This window comes from Pipistrellus kuhlii, unplaced genomic scaffold (assembly GCF_014108245.1).
Source record: "Pipistrellus kuhlii isolate mPipKuh1 unplaced genomic scaffold, mPipKuh1.p scaffold_m20_p_2, whole genome shotgun sequence".
NCBI classification, from domain to species: domain Eukaryota; kingdom Metazoa; phylum Chordata; class Mammalia; order Chiroptera; family Vespertilionidae; genus Pipistrellus; species Pipistrellus kuhlii.
Genome location: NW_023425515.1, coordinates 116,217,917 through 116,240,579, shown reverse-complemented (window position 1 = coordinate 116,240,579; position 22,663 = coordinate 116,217,917). Strand labels below are relative to the sequence as shown.

Genomic DNA, 22,663 nt, shown 5'->3' with positions numbered 1-22,663 from the left:
TGTATATATTATATACTATAGGTATATGCATTATAAACACATTTTAAACTTCTTATTTGAGATCACTTCAGTTTCATAGAAGTTGCTAAAATAATACAAATAACTCTTATATACTCTTTACTCAGATTTTAATGTTGGTCCACATGTATTTTCTCATCTCTCTCTCTCTCTTTCTCTCTCTCTCTCTCCATATATATGTTTGCCCCTAAATTATTTGAGAGTAGGTTATATACAACTAGAGGCCCAATGCACAAAATTTGTGCAAGGGGCTTGGCCCTCACAGCCTCACCTGCCTAGGTCGGCCCTCACAACCCTGGCTTCTTAGGGAAGTCTGGTCTTGTTCTGCTGTTTGGTCTTAGCATAGTACTTCTTTATTATATAGAATTATTCCCCTTTACCCCTGAATGCACCAGAGTTTGCTTGAGAAAAAGATGCCCTCTTATATAACCACAGTAAAGTTATTAAATTTAAGAAATCTAACAATAATCTGATGGTTATCTAATCTACCATTCATTAACTATAGCTATAATGTATCCCAAAAGTCTTAGTACAGCTTTAAGCTGTTTAATGTTTTTAATAAAACAAAGAAAAATGTTTTACTCACACTGGAGATAATTCATGAGAACCTTCCTACCAATTTATATGAAGAACAAATTATTTGCTCCATAAATTATTTATTGATGTAGCTATTTTTAGTTTGCTTATTGCCTAGCACTAAAGCCTCTGAAGACCTCGCTGTAAATCCAGGCAGATAGTCTGGATATCCTGCTGGTATCAAGTTGATTGGAAAAATCTGGTATTTTATTATAAAAGCAATTAATCAGCAGAGAAGTTGAAGAGGTAAAATATAGCCTTTAAAATTTTAGCAGGGTTTGGGCTTCTGGGACATACAAGAATTAAAAAATGGATGAGAAATGTTTTTTTCCAAAAATTACCCCATAAGTCTCCATAAGACCAGGATGCATACAATTAGTAGCACACCAGGAGCCAATAGCAAGAATCACTAAACCAAGCACAGAACCATCCTGGCTCTATGCTTTTAATTCCTAAAGGAAAGAGGAGAGATTAGATGATGATAGATTATATCGATAGATAGATAGGTAATAGATATATGTAATCCTATATAATAAAAGCCTAATATACAAATAAACTGAACAGCAGAATGACCTATTGCTATGACATGAACTGACAACCAGGGGCCATATGCTCCATGCAGGAGGTGCCCCTAGCCCACAGGCTCCAGGCCAGCCAAGGAGGGTGCCAGTAAGCCCCCCCCCCCCCCATCACCCTGCCAGTCACCCCACAGAACAGCCCTGATCGCCAGGTAGCCCTAGGGACCCTACCCATGCACAAATTTTGTGCATCAGGCCTCTAGTTTCATAATAATATGAAGATTATACCCCCTTACCTTCAGCCACACTCAATCTTATTCTCAACCATCCACCATGTCCTTAGAAGAGATGTTCTTTCAGGTCATTCCCCCTCCCAAACCCTGGGTGACCTTCTTGAGGCTATTTTCTCTCCTTGAGACTTTGCCACAAAAATCAGTCTCTCTCCCTCTCCTCTCCTCTCCTCTCCTCTCCTCTCCTCTCCTCTCCTCTCCTCTCCTCTCCTCTCCTCTCCTCTCCTCTCCTCTCCCCTCCCCTCCCCTCCCCTCCCCTCCCCTCCCCTCCCCTCCCCTCCCCTCTCCTCTCTTCTTTCCTCTTTCCTCTTTTCTCTCTCCTTTGCCTCCTTCTCTACTGCCTTTTTCCTATGACTGGGAGTCTTTCCCCAGGATTGAAGTTCAGGTGCATCGGGAGAAGCTGTGCGGTGGCGCTGTGCCTGTGGGGAGGCGGGCTGTGCGGAAGCAGAGTGAGAGACAAGGAACCACCTGGACAGGTGATCAAGTGAGATGAGGCCTTCATTTCAGAGCTGAGGGGAGGACGTAAATTAAAGATTCTAACAGGTAGAAATAGGGTAAGGAGAAAAACAGAAAATCAAAAGGCATCAATAAATTTGGGGCTAGTGAAAACTACTTGCTAAGAGTCTTATAGTTGAAAATAAATGCTCATATATAAGGATTTACTTTTACTTACTTGGCATGCCTTGGGCACCAAGTAGTGTCCAGATAAGAAATTTTGCAGTGGATTCCCATCAGGCATTCCCTTCCCCAACCAACAGGCTTTGAAAGAAAGGGAGAGGCTACAAAGGGAACTTTAGTTTTCCAGCTCCGGGCGAAACCTGCCAGGTTGGGGTCAGTTGGTTTCACCTCCCCCTGAAGGCCTCTTTGCAGGGGAGGTAATGGGGCAGCTTGGGTTTCAAGAAGTCAGTCCACCAGAGCCAGCCCAGGTGGCTGCTTCTGTCTGCTGACAGCTAACACCATGCTAATGAAGAAAACAGAGAGATAAGCACTCAATAGCAACTGAAAACAGCAACTCAAGTGAATAAGGAAAAATGCATTAGCAGCATGATTCTCTCTGTTGTGGGCAATTAGGGCCCTGTGGGCTCAGGGGTCCTGCCAAGGGCAAGCAGATGGCCAGGTGGTTGCCGCCCCCCCCCCCCCCCCCCCCCCCCCCCCCCGCCCTTCCCCCCCCCCCCCCCCCGCCCCCGCCCCCGTCAATGTCCCAGGAAAACCGTGCTGCGTGTGTTGCAGGTCAGAATGATTCCAGTGCCGGCTTTAGTAGTATGTCTGTAGCCACATCTCATTCCCACAGCACAGGCTCTTTATATGTTTAAGCCTTACAACAACCTATTAAGATGGCTTTGAAAATCATTTCACACATGAGGAAACCAAGCTTCTGCAAGATTAAGAAACTTTCTCAAGATCATAAAATAAGTGACAGTAGTAAGTGGCAGAGGTGGGTAGGTGGGTTATCATAAGAGATCTGAACTAGAGCTCCTGTTCTGTCTGCTAATACCAGGAAGCAGACACTAAAACGAGGTGAGCAGGTGACACACCCCATCACCTGCTTTTCCTCTAATTTCAGGTGGAAGTGGACTTCCCTTTCAGTGGGTTTCCTCTGCCTGGAGAATAAAATTCAAGTTTATATGCCTGGCGCAGGGCTCTCACATCTGGTGTCCATTTACCTTTTAGTCCTACCTTTCCCTGTCTCCTGCTTCAGCCTCACCTGTCTGACTCCTTGGCATACCCCCATCCCTGACCTGGGTTTCTGTTGTTCTCCAGCCTGAAGTATCATCGTCTGTCACTTTCCTTGTCCAGTTAGGCCACCACTTCTGCCTTTAGCAATAACCTCCAAGGCTGTCCTATTGTCAAGTCCCCGTGTAGCTGTCCCTGATCTTTCCAGCCCCCTTTGCTAAAAGGTTGTGACATTTTACTCTGGAGCTCTCATTTGATATTTGCCAGATGCTAACTTGGGTGTTATATGAGGGTCCCATTGAATATGACCAACTTGAGCCTGGGCCATGAACAGTGATTACCCTCAGGGGAAGTGGGTCTGGGAAACCCCAGGACATGCGAGTTCGGAAGTGCCTGGCATAGATCTGCCAAACATGACATCACACATTGGGAGAAGATCAGCATACACTGGAGGCTAGAGAGGAATTAAAAACTTAAACTAAATCTGAGATATTAAAACCTTGGTTCAGGTTTAGTATGATAATCCAGATATCTTTGGGATGGGGATACTGGGAAGAACTTGAAAATATGCTTGGAAATGCTTTCCAGGGACAATAGGATTAGCTAGCGAGATTTCTTTAATTACTATTGATATATATTGTACACATTTTCTGAAAATTCATGGCCATTAAACAAAGTCAATTAGGGTTCTTTTTCAAAAATAGGGAGTGTGTGTGTGTGTGGAGGGGGGGGGGGGGCATTGATGTGTTTCAGTTGGCTGCCTCCTGCATGAAACTGGGGCCTGTGCTCTGACAACTGGAATTGAACTGGCAACCTTTTGGTGCACCAGACGATGTTCAACCAGCTGAGTCACACTGGCCAGGACAATTAGGGTTCTAAACTCAAAGCTTTTCAAAGTCTTCGATATGCTTGTGTGGATTGTGACTCACTAAGACAGAAATATAAAAGGCAACTTTTTCCAAAATTATTTATTCAGGGAATATTTTTTCTCTCAAAAGCCACTCCCAATTGGCGATCTTCAGAACACACTTTATAAATGCTCCTTACATTTAGTCTAACCCCTGTTTTGTTGTGGCTTAAAAAATGCTAAGATTAGGAAATTTTACAGTTGATTAGGCCTTACTTCTAGCAAATTTATCACTGTTTTAAAAGCCACAGTTATTGGTAGCTTTGGACCAAAGAATGAGTCCAGTCTGGGTTAGTAACAGCCAAGATAACCATAGAATTCCTTGTGGTGTACATCATAAAACTGGAACCCTACCAAATGATTTGATACACTTCTCAAGTTAACAGCTGATATTTTCCAATATTAAAGACACTGCATGGATATTTAAGAAAAATAATAATTTTTAGTTATTTTTAGCTTGATTGTTCTCATTTTAGCTTATGAAAAAAAAGCCCTGCTTTCATAACAAAGCCTACTTCAAGGGCTTATTTTGTTAACTTTTTAGCGGTTTTTTTTTTTTTAGAACAATCCAAATCTACTTGATCCATTTTAATTCTTCATCAACTGCATGCAAAGAAGCCCTATATATATGCTTTAAACTAAAAAGGAAATTTATAAGGCAGCACAAATTTCAATGTCAGGCAAGAAAATTCTTGAGGAGTTATTCACCAATTTGTTATCTGCCTTTTGTTTCTTCCATTGTGGAGGGGGTGACCCATGTTGGCCTTGTCTTTATTTATGGGCACTATTGTAATCTAAATTTTGGTTCAAGCTTTTAAAAGTTTCCCCAATACAGTTTCAGATACTGCAAACAGAGTTCTGATGTCATGGGTGGATGTGTTTTAACTTGATCCTGAAGTGGAGGTTAATCAGCAGGTTGGTCATTTTTTCCATCATGGCCGACAAACCTGCTGCTGACATACTGCAGGCCCGAGCCTGCGGACGTCTCTAAATCACTGCTTCCCATTTCTATGTCCAGGAACACTTAAGTATTTTCTTTGACTTGGCAACTTTTCCTGTCCAGATATTTAATGGTGTACATTAAATCAGTTAAGGTAAAAGAAGAGTCTCTGAAAATCATGCTGTTTTATTTATGGAAGAAATAATCTGCTGAGGTAAGCTAAATCTTGAAAAACCTTAATTAAATATAGTGGCACTCCCATTGACATGAGCATTCTGTCAACACTGGCATGTAATTCTTAGGACTGAAGGAATCCATCGCAAGGAAAATATTCCTGATCGGAGAAAACAGGTTAACTCCCCAATCAGATCTCATGTGAACACATCTGGGCCTTTCTGTGTTCTTTCATAAGAAGTTTTAAGCCGAAGCACCATGGCAGGAGAATCAGCTGGTCATGGGTTACCCAGGAAGTGATCAGTTTCCAGGGAGATCTCTTCATGCTTCCAGAGACTACCTGGGTCCAGGCTCTAGGCCGCTGAGTCTATTTTAGGTCTATTTTTAATTATTAACATTTGTCCAAACAGCTGCCCAAGACCTGTGGTTAGCCAGGTAAGTGGCTTTGATTTTTAAAGGGAGAAAAAATGGACATCTTTCCCCCAAACAAGTACAAATTGTGAGGATAAAATGAGACAATAGAGGTGAAAATGGTTTGAGAGTGAAAGTTCAATATAAACATTGTTTTAAGCATGACCCTATCAGTAATACAAGCTTTGCATATTTCCTAAAAATACTAATTTAAAAAACCCAGAAGTTTTGGTTGAGATTTGAAATTCTCATTCCTTTTCATTCATCTTGCAAAAGTTAAATAAGCTCAAGCAAGAAATCTGAAAGCAAGAGTGGGTTTGGCAAGTGTCAAGTTTTTGATGCCACACTGGCCCTGGCCCAGGAATATACAAACATAACAGACCTATACTGAAACTATCCAACTAAAAGTTTCAATCTACATTTAAGAGAAGACCCACTCAGTGAACAAACACGGGACTTTCAAATCTGAAGTCTCTTATTATTGTTGTTCCTTCAGCCCTACACCTCCCAGCCATCTCTACGGTCTCCTATTTTCCATATCAGAGATAACACGTGTCTTATTGTATTTTAAAGTCACCCACCAACACCTATTACCACAAAAAATAAGCAAAGGAACAGGACAGGTGTATGAAAATCTGGTCCTTGTCTCTAATCTCTTAAACTCAGTCCTGATTTCTTTAAGACCTAGAGTCTATGGGCATGTTTGTCTCCACGGCTGCCACAGACCATCCTGTGGAGTGAGATGTGTGCTTTTAAGGTCAAAAACTCTGGAGATGAAAAAAGCAGAAACACATCTTTAAGTGTGAAACATAGGCTTTCTGCAGAGCAATAAACAAAGTTGAGAAGCCCACTTGCAACAGGATCTGAGCTGGTTGGTGACTGTGCACCGCTGACAGGGAGTCATGGCCATCTTTCAGGGGATTTAATTTATGTTGGCTGCTTTGGCTTCCTCCTTTTGTACATATTAGGGTAAGAGAATGCAAGGAATTTGCTAGCTGAGCAAGTTTGTTCTGTTTTCTAGCCAGGCTCTGTTCCACTGAGGTCTGTTTGTAAAAAATCCCCTCCGCAGACTTTGAGGCCAGCGCAGCATACAATTCAATGGATAGTTTAAACCTGAAACTGTCCTCTCTGAAAATGCACTGTGACCTGTGTGGAAATGGAATCCGGCTGACTTTGAAACAGAGTTATCTAGACGCATATCAAAATGTACAGCAATCCAGAACTACACCATCCTTCTATGTACACACAGGCACAAGAGGCCAATCAGATAAAATAGAGGATTTGCTGAGCTCCCACTGCATACACCAGGATATATTATCCCTCTGTACAAATGAGGAAAACTGACAATCATGGGCGTAAAATAAGTTGGCCAAGTTCAAACTTTAAATGGCAGAGCAAGAACTTAAAACCAAGTCTCACAATACAAGGATTGTGTTATATTGGTGTATTCCCTTTGTCCCAACCAGTTGGCCAACTATGTAACTAAATATCACTAAAGTATAAACTATTAAATTAGATTTTTTTTAAAAACACAAACATTATGCATTAAGAGTTAAAATGACAGATTTAAGGAAAACACATAAATCAAGATCCAGATTAGTAAATAACTTTATTATAAATCAAAATAAATGTAATTTTCTGATTTGTAAATAAACCTTGAATACCATATTTTAACATTCTTTGAGGAAAGTTAAATTTGTTAGTGATAACTTGTAGACACTTTTGACTTTTTTCTTAATTTTCTCATGTACTTTTATCGGAAAAAGATAACATTAAATGCAACTATGGGTATGAAGTACAATTGATGTTGTCCCATCAAAAGTTAATGTTAATTAAGAATGGACAAAAGTACAGACTAAGTTAATATGTGTTCTTAGGTAAGTGTCCAAGAGGAAAAAAAAAAAAAAAAAAAAAGAGGAAAAATAAAAATAGAACCATTGCACCATCTAGTGATGAAACTCTTGCTTTGCAAGAAAATCACTTGATGCAATTCTATTTTGCAAAAAACAGTCTAACCTGAATATTCATAAAATTGGGCAAAAGAAAAATGTGTGATAAAAAATTCAATGGGAACTTAAGGGGATATAATAGGAACAGTGGAATGGGATGGAGTCTTCTGTTAAAATTCCTTTGGAAGCTGGAGGTGAACCCAAATTCTACTCTTCAGAGAATTGCCAGAGGTCCTGTTTACTTTTCTTTATATCCTAACCAGAGACCTGTTGCATGAATTTGTGCATCATTGGTCCCTTGGCCTGGCCTGTGGGATCAGGCAGAAACCAGCTCTTCGACATACCCCGAGCAGTCCCAGATTGCAAGAGAGCACAGGCCTGACCAAGGAATCCCACCAGTGCACAATGGATGAGAGAGGTGGGCCAGCTGGGGAGGGAGCGTGAGAGGGCTCCAGGGAATGTCCGGCCTGTCTCACTCAGTCCCAATCAGCTGGACCCCAGCAGCAAGCTAACCTACCGGTCAGAGCATCTGCCCCCTGGTGGTCAGTGCATGTCATAGCAAGTGGTTGAGTGGCCTTAGCATATCATTAGCATATTACACTTTGGTTGACCAGATGACCAGATGACTGGACATTTAGCACATTAAGCTTTTATTATATAGGATTTTAGGTAACATTTTATGAATTATCAGTTCAACTGAGTTAAACAGAGATAACATAAGTATTATATATTCATTAAGTATGACCAGGACTCATTCTGCATCAGAAAGCTCAGTATGAAATCTTAGCATCTTTCTTCTAGATTACCTTTCATACTGGCCTTGTCTATATAGATGGTACTAAATCTGGAATCAGATGCATTTTTTCGATGTTCAGTAAATGTGAAAATACTCAGATCACCTATTACAAAAAATTATAAAAATATTACTTCAATAGCCAAAGGTGGTAGAATCAAAATTTTAAAAAATATTTTTTAATATCAAGATTTATATTTTGTTCAAGAACTTTTTCAGACTCATAGTCAGAAAGAAAATATGTTTAATAATTTTATAATTCTATAGTTGAAAGTTACCTTGAAAAAAAGGAAATATATCTCAATTTAGTAACTATATAAACTGTCAATATATATGCACATCCACTTCCATTTTGCCTGCCCAGTTTTAAAAGTTAAGCTAGTCTTTATTCCAGCAAGGCTGTATCGCTTACAATCAGCCCCTCTCTTTTTTCAGACAGGAGAACAGCTAAGCCTCATTGAGTACTTAGTACCATCCCTTAGAAATATACCTAACAAAAATTTAAACTATGCATAAATTTGACAATACAAATCTTGAGTTGATCATTTTCAAATCCCCTTAACTCCCTCTCCTCTCATTACAGTAAGAGTTCCCAGAATACTCCTTTGAAATCCCTTACATACCTTAGTGGGGGAAAACACAAGTAAGAAAACGTCAGCTAAGCATTATTGCCTATGTGACCTTGAGAAGTTTTCATCTTCTCTGAACCTCAAATTCTTCACCTGTAAAGTGGGATACAACTCTTAACCTGAAGGATTACAGTAAGTGTCTAAGCATTTGAAAAACGGTAGTCATTTATTATTAAAAGTGATAGTATGCTTTCTAATTATTTTATTTTTTGTTAATCTTCACCCGAATATATTTTTCCAATTAATTTTTAGACAGAGTGGAAGGGAGAGGGAAACATCGATGTGAGACTCGATTGGCTGCCTCCTACACACACCTCAACCAGAGCTGGGGAAATTGCAGCCAAGGTATGTGCCCTGAACCAGATTCAAACCCAGGACCCTTTATTTAGTCTGAGGGCTGACACTCTATCCATTGAGCCAAACTGGTTAGGGCGATAGTATGCTTTTTAAAACAATAATTCTTAGAAGTGGATGCTTATGTGGCCTGGGACTGGTCCCAGGTAAAACTATAAACTAGGCCAAGTGTGTTTTTCAGATTTCTTAATTACATTTCAGCACTACCCCCAAAAGCCCTATGTAAAACTGCCTCAGAAAAACTGGCAAAAGGGTGAGAGAGAACATTGGATTTTATAGAAAATAAACTGAAAAGATGTTATCAAGAATCACACATCCCATAAAGCTTTTAAAGACAGATTTATTTATATATAACTGCATGAAATAGAATACAGAAACTTTATTAAAATACTGTATATTACAAATTTTTAATCCAATAAATTCTGTGTTATGACCTTTAAGTGCTGGATTGACTTTTAACAGTTGTTTTGTGAATATCAGTAGAATCACCCTGTATGTTACAAAGAGGAGAAACACATGGACCTCAGAAATGGTCCTGTGATTAAACAGTGGATGATATTAATTGTGCATCTGTTTTTAAAAGCCAGGAACTGGAACCTAGATCTCATCTTTGTAGATCAACTGTCTATAATCAAACAGAACTTGCATATGTTTATTGCTGCCCTTTGAAGAAAATAAGCAGTAAAAATAATTTAAAACAAAAATTAACATCGCTAAGGCTAACCTGATGCTTACCAATTAAAATAATTAAAATTCACTGCAAAACTTGTGTTCTCTAGGAAATTATGCTATATATACAATGAGATTTGTACATGAATTGGGAAATTAAAAAATTCCTTATAGAAAATTAAAAATCAATAGTATACAATATTTACAGACTGTTAGGTATTATACATAAACATAGTTTTTTTTAAATAATCCTTCAAAATTAAGCCATATTATGTAAACATGCAGTACACATATTCATACAGTGTAGTTTATAGTCTTAACAGAAGGGGAAATTGTATTCACATAACATAGGGTACTTCATCAGATATGCCTTTGTTTTTGTGCATTACCCCTCCAGCATTTATTCCTCCTGTCTTTAAGCTTCACAGTACATTAAGTATTTGGATAGCAAAAATAAATCCCTGATGGTAAACATATTTCTAAAGGTTACATAAAATGTCTGCCCTAGTACTACAATATAAAACTAACACTATTTATACTAGAATCTCTAGTTTACAAGAAAATTAAATTTTAAAATACCACTTTTGTCTTGACTACATTTTTCCCCATTTCAAACTTACTTTTTAAAAAAGAGAGACAAATACCACATCATGAAAATGTAATGAAAGTCATTATCTGTCATCGTCAATAGCAAAATAACTGATTTTTAATAAACCACAGGTGATTCTATTACACTGTCCTTAACGCTGAATCCCCATTAACAGCTGTACCAATCCAGAACCTCACTAGATTCACTTTGAAAAAGTATCTTAACTTAAAAGGCACTGAGACATCATTTAGCCTTAAAAATGGTACTGTGGTTTACTAAACGATTCATCAGTAGTCTGTGAGAGTTAACACAATTTGAAAGAGAGTCTTTTAATACCTATCAGGTAAACAATATTTTTGATCTTCAAATAAATACATTTTAGTTGGTTAACTTCAAGATAAAATTGATTCTCTAATCACAGAATGACTAGAGTCAAGAGTTAATACTTTATGGTAGAATCATATGAATTTTACCAAGTTATAAGACTAAAATGAAATATACTGTGGGATTTCATATTGTTCAACTAAATGTGTAGAGCTTGTGTGTGTGTGTGTGTGTGTGTGTGTGTGTGTAGAATGCCAGGATATACAAAAATTCCTCCATCGTAAATGCATCCAATATCACAAATACTAAGAAAGTGTCAACAATTACACTATCAACTAATCCATTATTCAAAGTAAATCATTCTTATTACTATTCAAATAAGTGCCTCTATTTTGTTTTCTATGGAGAAACTTTAGTGTTCCTTCCCAAATATACTTAGTGATGCTGTGCAAATACACTAATTTAGAAACAAAGGAAACTTTTCATCATCAGTAATACTATCAACATTCATTTATACAAGGCTCTAAAAAATGATGCTTTTTAGAATTTGCCAATATATAATGATTTTGGAGCACAGGTGTTCCTGTTATGGTAATTATGCATTTTAGCTCCTCTTTATATTTACTTATGTTACACTGCTTTCCAGTTTTAGTTGCATATCTAATTGCATTCCTAAAAAGGGGGCAGTCATGTTACTACTGCAGGAAAATGCATAAGGGTGCACTATAGAATCTAAAAAAAAAATATGTTGAAGGTTCATGCTCTCTTGACTCCAATCCTTAGTATTTATTTGTCTCTTTAGTATCTAGCACATTCTCTTCAAAACTAGCACTTCTGATTCTATTAACAAACTGTACATGTGTTTAAACCACAACATATGACAGCTGTGTGGAGGGAGGGGATTTTTAAGAAATTGCTAAATTGGTTCTCAAATCAAGAAAGGATTATGATAAACAGCTTCAACATTTGTGAAATGAATGTAAAGAATGTGAAGATGAGCCCTCTAAACACAGGGGAAGAGGTGGTTACAGTTCACAGTTCAGTTCACTCAGAAATTTGGGTGTTCCCACTAATTTAATAAAGTACTAACTGGTATATCTGCATATTTACTGAAAATACTTTATATATTAAGCACTACTTCCTCTAAAACAAATTCAGATACATTTTTTAACATTTTTAGATAATTTATTCAGCAACCTCAAAAGCACTGTATTCCTACACAGAACAGAGATCCTTAAGTTAGAAGGGCAAACCTACCAGCACCACACACACACACAAGTAATAATGATTCCAACGCTTTGTGGAAGTTGTCTCACAGGTAAAGAAACCCTACATTCTGGAGCAGGACACATATGCATACAGTGTAGTTTACATTCTTAACACGGGGAATTGTTCACAGAATGTTGAGTAGTCATGATATGCCTTTGTTCCGGTGTCACCCCTCCAATGTGTCTTCCTATCTTTAAACTTCCCTCTGCTACAAAATGCTATCACATGTTTGAAAGTTTTCATCATTTTAAACTAAGTAATGTCCTTTTTATCCTGGAGAGTCTCTCTCTAAGATGTTACAAAAAGGAATGATACTTTAGGGAAATTAAAATCAACTACCTCAATAGTAGTCAATTTTAACCACTGAGAGTCTCACTTTGATTATGAAAAGAAGCAGAAATTTACCCAGTTACTCAAGTATTGTCAAAATTCTCTGCAATCTAGGACTACTTGGGTTTCTTCAATAACTTTCAACATTCTTCATATCTTAAAACAAGTAACAACTCTTTGAAGAGGTTCCGATAAGATTTTCTGAGAGAAAATAATTGTAATAGCAAAAGTGAAATAGTTTAAGAAAATAGCCTTAGCATCTTGTTACTTCTTGAATTGTAAAATGGACTTAAATATAAAATAACACTATTTTTTTTTTAAGTAAAAGCAAATGAACAGTAGCTGAAGCACCTTGGTCCATGAAGGAAGGACTTGGTAGACACTCTTTTGTTTCCCTATAGACCTTGCACTGCGCTGTGAAGCCAACACCCATGGAGCAGAAGAGGAGACACTTCATCCCTTAAACACACGGTAAGTTGCGTGCAGTAGAGATCCAATGAATGCTGATTGAATGAATGCAAGGAAAGTAGCAGGATAAGGTAAAGGAGTAAATATGGGCTACCCCTAACTTTTTCTGTCTTAACTAGTGGTAAACACAATGTGTAATTTAATCCTGCTTGCTCTGGCCATTCTACCACCACCAACCCCTAACATGCTCCTAGATAAGTATCTGCTGATCTTAAAAATAAAGAGGTAAAGAGGAGGTAAAGGAAGCAAGATTGTAAGGGTTATTTTAATTTTCCTTTTAAAAATACATGTGGACAAAATGTGGAAATGAAAGAAAACAAATGTATTTTATGAAACAACATTATTAAATAGCACTGCAAAATTAATTCAAAAAATTCTACTGACTATCATTTACTGTCAAACATTTACTGCTTTGCCATTCATGAACAAAAAGTTGATAAGCAACAGGTCCTGGGTTCACATTTATGTCTCTGGTTTACAGTCTAGTATTCTCATCACTCTGTCACAATGATGGTAACTCAGGTACTGAAACTCCACTTTGTGGATAAACTGGGAAAATCAGAATTTAGGGTGGTGGGGTTGAGAAAAAAGACTTGAACTCTAAACTAGAATCAGGAAGCAAGATGTTGTTCTGGTCTTTTAGCTTTTGGTGAACTCAAGGGCAGGAATCCTATCTTAGACATCCTAGTACTTCCGATAGAAAATGCTCCATACAGCTTTGTACATACATAGTAGGTCCATCAAAAATATTTAAACAATTGAATTAGTTGGTGTGTAAGTGTCTGCTTGGGCATGTTAACATGTCAGCCCCACTCTCCTCACCTTAATTAAAGTTCTCTAAAGACTTTTTCCAACAATGTTCTTTGATTTTAAATTACCCCTGTGCTTACATCACAAATGCATGAAATACAGGGCAGCTCGTTTCTTTATTTCTTACTTAAAGCAAAATTAAACCATTACACTTTTTAGGGGAGAGGAAATACTAAATGTTGCAAACACTTAGTACATTGGGTAACAAACTGTAACACTGTTTGGTAAAACTGAGGTCTACAGTAAGAATAATTAAGCTGCAAGCACTGAATATAGCCATCATTTAGGACTTTCCTTATTCTAGACAACCCATGGAATCATCCTGTGGGCAGATTATTTGCACCTCCTTCATTTAAAGGTTTTCAGCATTTTTTATAGTATAGATGAGGTCCTCTGACTGAACTCTGGCCTATGGGCATTTCTAACCAGCATGTTAACCAGTTTGGGCATATAAGAGTCTCTTCTTTGGGGAACTGATTTCATTATCAGCAATACTTTACTACACATTAAAAAAATAAAGATGTATAAACTGCAGATGCTTTCCTCTGTCCTTCCTACTTTAATCAAAGAGAGCTTATTGCTAAATCACATACACATTTTAAGGAGGTGTAACGCAGATACAATAGTAAGAACTTTTATCATATCAAAAACAAGGGTCTCCAGCACTATTAAACCAAGAAAAATCTCCCCAAATTAAAAAATCTCAAACATCCTCAAACCCATTTAAAAGATCATTCAACTGAACAAACTATCCACTAGAGCACATGTGTCAAACACAAGGCCCGCAGGCCAAATCCGTCCCGCCAGGCCTTGCATTGTGGCCCGCACCGCGCTGTCATCACTGCACTCCGCTGCGTTTCCATCACAATTACAGTTTATGACTGTTCAGTAAACCATTCGGCCCGCGATTTAGGCTGGATTTTAGATTTTGGCCCCTTCTCTGATTGAGTTCGACACCCCTACACTAGAGCATGGATATGTTCCTGGAACAGAAGCTTTCCAACTAGACTGTGTTCATACATGGCAGCTTGGCAGCTTTGTGTGGACATATATAATAATACAGAGGTGTACGTGGATATATATCATTACATGTTTTTTGTATCTGTAGGAAAACCACTTTTAAAAAATCTCAACACAGAAATATCTATTAAGACAATTTCATCAATGCATACCATTCAACTATATTTCAAAACATCAAAAGAGTGACAGTTGCACAAATCCCAATGAAAAGAGTTGAAAACAGCAAAAAACAAAACAAAATAAAAATCCCCCTACAAGTTAAGAGTACAAACACACATACAAACACACACACACACAAACACACACATCATAAAGCAACTTCATAATGAGATTAGGACACTCTACAAACTAATTATTAATAATCAAATTATACTTCCATTCTAAGAGTAAAAATGGGATTTTAAATCTCTTTGGTCCACACAGTTACATATTTATGTACCAAGTTATTTTCAGGTTAATTTTTGATTCTGAACCATATGCTCCATATTATCTCACCATGGTAACTTTCTTAAATCACAACATAACTATATGTTAAAAATTTTCATTTTGCACATCTTCAATATGTTATTGGTAATTCATCTTAAAGAATACAAACACTTTAAATTATTGACAGAATAGCCAAACTAAAGGAAGAACAATTAATTCAAAACTAACAGAAAAGGAGAAATCAAATTGATTAGGAAAACTTATGCCTAAATTTAATTTGGAAAACATCAAAAATATAAAGAACAATGAAATTAATTTCAGGGTTATACATATTTAAATCAATTTTAAGATTCACTTCAAAGATCTCTAAGTGCATAAATGCTAATTGTTGTTTTTTTAAAAATTTCCAAGCCACAGAATTAGAAAATTCCCAAATTGGCTTTCCTACAGGTAAAAGTAGCTCCCCCTCTCCCACCAACTCCTCAATATGTTTTTTTTGTTTGTTTGTTTTTGGTGAAGGAAAAGTGGCGTGTTTAAGCAAAGGCCTTATATTTGAATGGGACTTAATGGAAACCTACTCATTTCTCAGCCAGGTTCTAAAGCAGTGAGGCTAGAGCACAGAGTGTTTTCCTGGACTGCCCTTCACTTCGCATTCTCTACAATGGCTCTCCTTTGAGTGAGAACATTTATAATTGTACCTGGTTTTTAAAAATGTCAGTAGGAGAAAAGTTCAAGCAGGTTCTGTTTCCCTTACTTCCTGTAGTCTTAAAAGCAAGTTATTTTGCCAAAATCTCTTAAAATATTTTATACTAAGGACTTTTTCATTTCCAATAAATGCCATCACATTCTAATAACTTAAATAACAGCATAAATCAAGAACTGAACAACTAAATGAATCACTCAAATGTATTTCAGTACTGTTTTAATACACTGAGATGGACTGCCAGATTTACTAAATTCCTCAATTCTTATTTAGTGAAATTTCATTACCACTTATCCAAAGTAAGATAGTTTATGAATCTTCCCAGATAACTTACTATTACTTAACTACAAATGAGGCTTTTTAACAGCCTAATTTAGGCCACTCTTTAAAGAGAGATAATACTCGAGACTTAAAGACTGCTTACACTTTGTCAAAAATCAAGACATAGGCAACAAGTCGTAGAACCCCACTGAGGAGCAGTTATGATGTTTTCTCCATGAGACACAGGGCAAAACTTTCTTTAGAGGGTCAAAGAATGCAACATGCACTTCAGACTTGTTTTCTAACAAAATTTATAAGAACATTTTCAAATAATATTTTTATGACACAAACTACAATCAATGTGTTACCCATAAAGTTTTTTAATTCATATCAATAGAACATTTATGTATGATGGAAACTATTCAAAGTATTATTTATGTTCATGAAAAGGATGCACCCTATAGATCTACTTTGAGTCCTTAAAAGAGTTTATCTAGTTTTCCATTAACATTACTTTCCACATAAATTAAATAACAATAATGCCTAACCATATTAAAGCCCTAAATCCCAGAAAAGTTCAACATTAAAAATAAAATAATTTATCTCCTAGTAAACAATTCAGTATTCGGCACTCACACAGGATTTAGAGTTACAAAGTCTCACTACATGACCTGAATTCATGTCAAACATGTTCACAGCACTTGTCTCATCTACATCTACACTTGCAAACTGTCACATGACCAATTTATAAAAAAAGAAGAGTTTGGCACATATATCAATTCTTCAAAATGTCCCTGTAACTTAAACACAACACTGTTAAAAACAATGATTCAACACCAATGTTAACCTGATTGGCAGCTAAACAAGGTGCCTTTTCTTGTAGCTTCTCATAGTGTAATTCGCCTTGCCTGGGATGGAGGCACGTAAGGTGCAGTGCGGTAGTGCAATCACTTGAACACCAGAGGGCAATCTTTCCACACAGCTCTAGGCCTTAAACTGGGACCTGCTCCTTCCAGGATTCCTGTATAATTTAATTCCCACTTGCTAACAATGCCATTTTCAGAGAATCTGTACATCTGTTTCCTTATGTAAGATCAGACATTTCCACAGAAACCTCAAAGTGTGGCGAGGATCCTTGAAAAGGAGATGATCAATGTCAATACAGTCTGTCCTACGCCCCACACCAGGGCTTCCAAAGGGGCCATGTTCTTCCCTGCTACTCGGTAAATGCCTGCTACTGCTGCACCTGGATGAGACAGGAGGGAGAGAAATAAAAGGGCACATTCATTCATTTAGAACCCATTGCATGACTTTAACTTAAGATCTCTTTTCATTTCATCAAAACTGAGTTAGTCATTGATCATTCTCATTTTATAAATTTTCTATGAAGGAATTTCCATGTGATTGGTAAAAGTTACACTTTATCATACCACATTTACCCACTTAACTTAAAAACAGGCTTTTCTATTCAACACAAAATATATATTTATGCTACAGGTTGCTTGACACAAAATATGTTCATAAAAATAAATAACTTATTATTGTACATAATCTCTCATCTGGGCATTGAACTGGCCATAATTCATCAGCATTTTATAAATATAGATGACAATACACTGACAATTATAAATAATAATACAAAAACTACACAATTTAATGTAGCTTCTAAATTATCCATTTTAATATAAATCATTTTATTTCAGTAAATAAATTAATTCTTAAATATCATAAAATATCAGGATATTTGACTATTTTGTTCTACAATCCAGCATATAAAATTATTTATTAAGGTTATTTGAAGACAACTAGGTGATATCTAATAAAAATAGAAGATGAACTTGACGTTTCAGAAAAGATTTTTAGATAATGTGCACTTCCAAGAATGAGAGAATCACCATTACAAGAAGCCTCACATCCATCTGATTCAACACTTGCCCTTATTAACACAGCATATATAATAATGTATCTAAGTGGATGATTTTTAAAAGCACATTTGGAAATCATAAATAAATATTTAAATTATAGAATGCCATCTAATAGATTGAGATGGCCTTAAAACTATTTTTCTAGAAAAAGCTAACTACATATCCTAGAATGGTCAAATATATAGAAACTAGAGGCTCGGTGCATGAATTTGTGCACAGGGAGGTGTGTCCCTCAGCCCAGCCTGCACCCTCTCCAATCTGGGACCCCTCTCACAATCCAGGACTGCTGGCTCCCAACTGTTCACCTGCCTGCCTTCCTGATTGCCCCTAATTGCTTCTGCCTGCCAGCCTAATCAACCATTAACCACTCCCCTGACAGCCTGATTGCCCCTAACTGCCCTACTCTGCAGGCCTGGTCACCCCCAACTGCCCTCCCCTGCAGGCCTGGGTCTCCCCCCACCGCAACTGCCCTTTCCTGCAGGCCCAGTCGCCCCCAACTTCCCTCCTCTGCCAGCCTGGTCACCCCTAACTGCCTTCCCCTGGAGGCTTGATAGCTCCCAACTGCCCTCCCTTATAGGCTTAGTCCCTCCCCACTGCCCTCCCCTGTTGGTCTGATCACCCACACTGCCCTCCCTTGCAAGCCTGATCCCTCCCAACTGCCCTTCCCTGATGACCATCTTGTGACGGCCATCTTGTGTCCACATTGGGGCAGCCATCTTTGACCACTTGGGGGCAGTAATCTTGTGTGTTGGAGAGAAAGTCAATTTGCATACTACTTTTTTATTAGATAGGATAGAGGCCTGGTACACAGGTGGGGGCCAATTGGTTTGCCCTGAAGGGTGTCCTGAATTAGGGTGGGGGTTCCCTTGGGGCCTGTTGTGGTTTGCAGGCTAGCCACGCCCCCCCACCCCCCACCCCCGGGGCCTCAAGTGGAGGCCCATTATCTGCGATTTATTTATCTTCTATAATTGAAACTTTGTAGCCTTGAGCAGAGGCCAGGGCAGGACAGGAAAGCTTGGCTTCCTCCATTGCCAGTGGCAACACAAGCCTCCTGCTCTCTCTAGCTCCATGGCTGCAGCCATTTCTGTTGGGATTTATTTATCTTCTATAATTGAAACTTTATAGCTTTGAGCGGAGGCCAGGGCCAACCAGAGTGGGCAGGAAGCTTGGCTTCCTCCATTGCCGGGGAAACCCATGCCTCCTGCTCACTCCGTGGCTGCAGCCATCTTGGTTGGCTTAATTTGCATAGCTGCTCCTGATTGGATGATGGGTGTGGCTTGTGGGTATAGCAGAGGTATGGTCAATTTGCATGTTTCTCTTTATTAGTGTAGATAAGAACAGAAATAAATTATTTGAGGAAACCAAATTTTAATTATTTGACAGAAAAATCTATTCAGAAGAAAAATGTAAATCTGTATGAATTGACAAAGAAAAACCTTAAAACATACAATTTATACAATAAATATAGATAAAACATAAAACAATATATTTTCTTTACTTGTACATATATTCATACTAGGGGGCTGATGCATGAAATTCATGCAATAGTAGGCCTTCCTTTCCCCAGCTGCCAACACTGGCTTCCCTCTGGCACCCAGGGCCTGGACTGGCTTCCCTCCAGCCTCCAGCAGGCACCCAGAACCTGGGCTTCCCTTTGGCCCAGCTTTGTCCAAAAGGACATCTGGTTTAATTAGCATATTACTCTTTTATTATTATAGATGCATGTGTATGCATGTAGGCACACATGTACATGAAAACAGGATTACATTTGAGAAGAGTACTGGTTTAGGAATGCTACTCAAAAGAGACCCCTGACTCATCCATAATGTTTTAAGTTTCACATGATGAAAACAGTTATATGTCATGTATACATAAGTTCCCGTTATCTACAGTTTCACTTGCTATGGTTTCAGCTACTGCATACACATACAACTATATATATGTACTAGTAAAAAAAATACATATTGTTTTATGTTTTCTCTTTCTTTGTTGTGGTCAATTATGGCCTGAAAATATTAAATGGAAAATTCCAGAAATAAACAATTCATAGGTTAAACTATATGCCCATTTGAGCAGTGTGATGAGATCTCCTGCTGTTCTGCCCAGACGTGGAAATCTCCCTTGTCTAGCATCTCTCCACTGCAGGTGCTCTCTGGACATCAGCCATTCAAGTGGCCTTCTCAGTTATCAAATCCATTGTTGTAGTATCATGATGCTTGTGTCCAAGTCACTCTTATTTTACTTAATTATGGCCCAAAGCACAGCGACTGCTTCTATGAACATCCTTTCATGTAACACCTAGCACACACATGTAATCACTAGTTTCTCTAGAAAATGCCAAATTATTTTCCAAAGTAGTTGTGCCAAAATATGTATATTCCAGTTACAAATCCATATATTTATCTTCTGTTTTTTAAAATTTTGTCAACCTGGTGATGAGAAGCGTTATCTCTGTGATTAATTTGCATTTTCCTGATGTGTCCGATATTGTTTTCACATTACTAGCAATTAAAGTTTCTACATCTATAAAATGCTTATCAAATATTTTGTCTATTTTGCAACTGGGTCATCTTTTTCTTATGAAATTAATAGGGTTTAAAAGTATATAGTTTGGATATTAATCTTACATATTTATATATGATCACAAATATTTCCCCCAATTTGTGCTTTAGTTTTCATTCACTTTAAGATATATTTTGTTGAACAATAGTCAGCTAAAAAATTGCAAACATTATGAAAATTATTTTCTTGGTGAAATATGAGGCTAAACTATGTGAGAATGAAGAAGACAGAAGTGGGATAGGGTGTTTGGGATAAATGATATGTGTTAGGCATTTCCAATATGATCAATGGCAGAAGGGATGAATTGGGAATAAGAGAAGATCCCGAAAGTATTAAGGGGCTAGTGAAGACTGGTGGAGAAAGCAATATGGCTGAGTTGGTGTCAATATACAGCAATACGACGTGCCTGCAGGGGTATACTAAGAAAAGGGATTTAATTTCCTCCTCATATTTCCTAAGAGAAAGCAAATATAAAGGTTAAGGCAAACTTAGTTTTACTAGTATGTTGATTCTATCACTGTTGTAGTTAGATCAGGGATTTGGCAAACTATACTCTGCAGGTCAAATCTGACCCACCACTGTATTTGTACAGCATGAAAGCTAAAGATGATTTCTATACTTATAAACAGTTGAAAAAAAATCAAAGAATACTATTTCATGATAAATGAAGATTGTATAAAATTCAAATTTTAGGCATCCATAAATAATGTTTAATTGGCACACAGTCATACTTCCTTCTGATACTGAGCTATCTTTGCATACCTAGGATAACATGCATAAGATAATGAGCCTGTACTTTTCTGTTCTTGTGTAGTCTTTACCTTGCTTAGCAGCAAGATTGCTTTAGCCTTGTTAAATAAGCTGTGCCCCCAGCTTTTATTCTTTCCAGTTTTTGCAATAATCTGGATAAAATAGGAACTTACTGTTTCTTGGAAGTTTGGGAGATATCTGTAAACCATTTGAGCCTGGAGTTCTTTGGGGAGAGGAGTATTTAATATTTCAATGGTTTAAAAATACTTATTGTCTAATTCATATTTTCTCTATCTTCTTATGCTAATTTTGATATTTATATTTAGAAATATACAGCTGTTACAAAACTACATTATTTTAATAATTATTTACCCTATCTGTATTATTGAATCTGTGGTTCTTTTTTTTTTTTTTTTTAAATATGTTTTTACTGATTTTAGAGCGAGAGGAAGGGACTGAGATAGAGGTAGAAACATTGATGAGAGAGAAACATTATTGATTGGCTGCCTCCTACATGCCCCCACTGGGAATCAAGCCCAAACCTGGGTATGTGTCTTGGCTGGGAATTGAACCTTGACCTCTTGGTTCCTGGGTCAAAGTTCAACCACTGACCCACACCAGCTAGGCTATTTTGTCAAGTTTGTTTTATATTTTACTTTTCTGCTTTTACTCATTTTTAATTATATTTCTAGTAATCTATTTATCTTATTAACTTTGCAAATAGCCAGTGTTTTTGTTTTGTAATCTTTTGTAAATTCAACATACAAAACTTCGCAGCATTTCTCTACACCAATAAAAACTAAACAATATAGTCAAAAGAGATACCATGAACGATAACCACAGCATAATGAGGTTAAGAAATAACTTAATCAAAATATATAACCTTCCTATGGAGAAAAACATTTTAAACCTCTAACAAAAGATAGAAGTTGATCTGAATAAATAAAGATATATTAATGTTCTTAGATGGATTAATTTAATCTGCCAATTCTTTTCATATTAACTTCTACATTCAATAGTATATGTAATATACAATAGTATTATGAAATTAAAATCATAGTTATATTTTTTTAGGAACTCAGTATTTTTTAAAATTTACATGAAAGAATCAATACCCATGAATAGCAATGTTAACCCCAAGTAAAAAAAAAAAAAAAGGAGAGGGACCTACCCCTATCAGTTATTGAGAAATACAGGCATACCTCAGAGATATTGTGGTATTGTGGGTTTGGTTCCAGACCACTGCAATAGTGTATTGCAATAAAGCAGGTCATAACCTTTTTGCTGGTGGAGGGTTTGCCTTCAGTTTGTAAAATAATGCAAC

The 22,663-nt window shown here is 37.3% G+C and overlaps 1 protein-coding gene across 2 annotated transcripts in view; it reads right to left on the bottom strand.

The window, feature by feature from the left end:
- Positions 1-9,553: 9,553 nt before the first annotated feature.
- The window catches only part of TMEM170B (transmembrane protein 170B), a 38,266-nt gene continuing 25,156 nt past the window's right edge, over positions 9,554-22,663 (bottom strand). The window contains exons 3-4 of one of the 2 annotated variants that reach the window (XM_036445208.2): positions 14,650-17,348; positions 9,554-14,440 (exon numbers count right to left, since the gene is read on the bottom strand). In XM_036445208.2, coding sequence (XP_036301101.1) covers positions 17,218-17,348 — 131 coding nt within the window. In that variant the 3' untranslated portion in view covers positions 9,554-14,440; positions 14,650-17,217. Of the gene's footprint in view, positions 14,448-14,649; positions 17,349-22,663 lie in introns of both variants that reach the window. The other variant, XM_045584264.1, reaches the window with a different exon arrangement.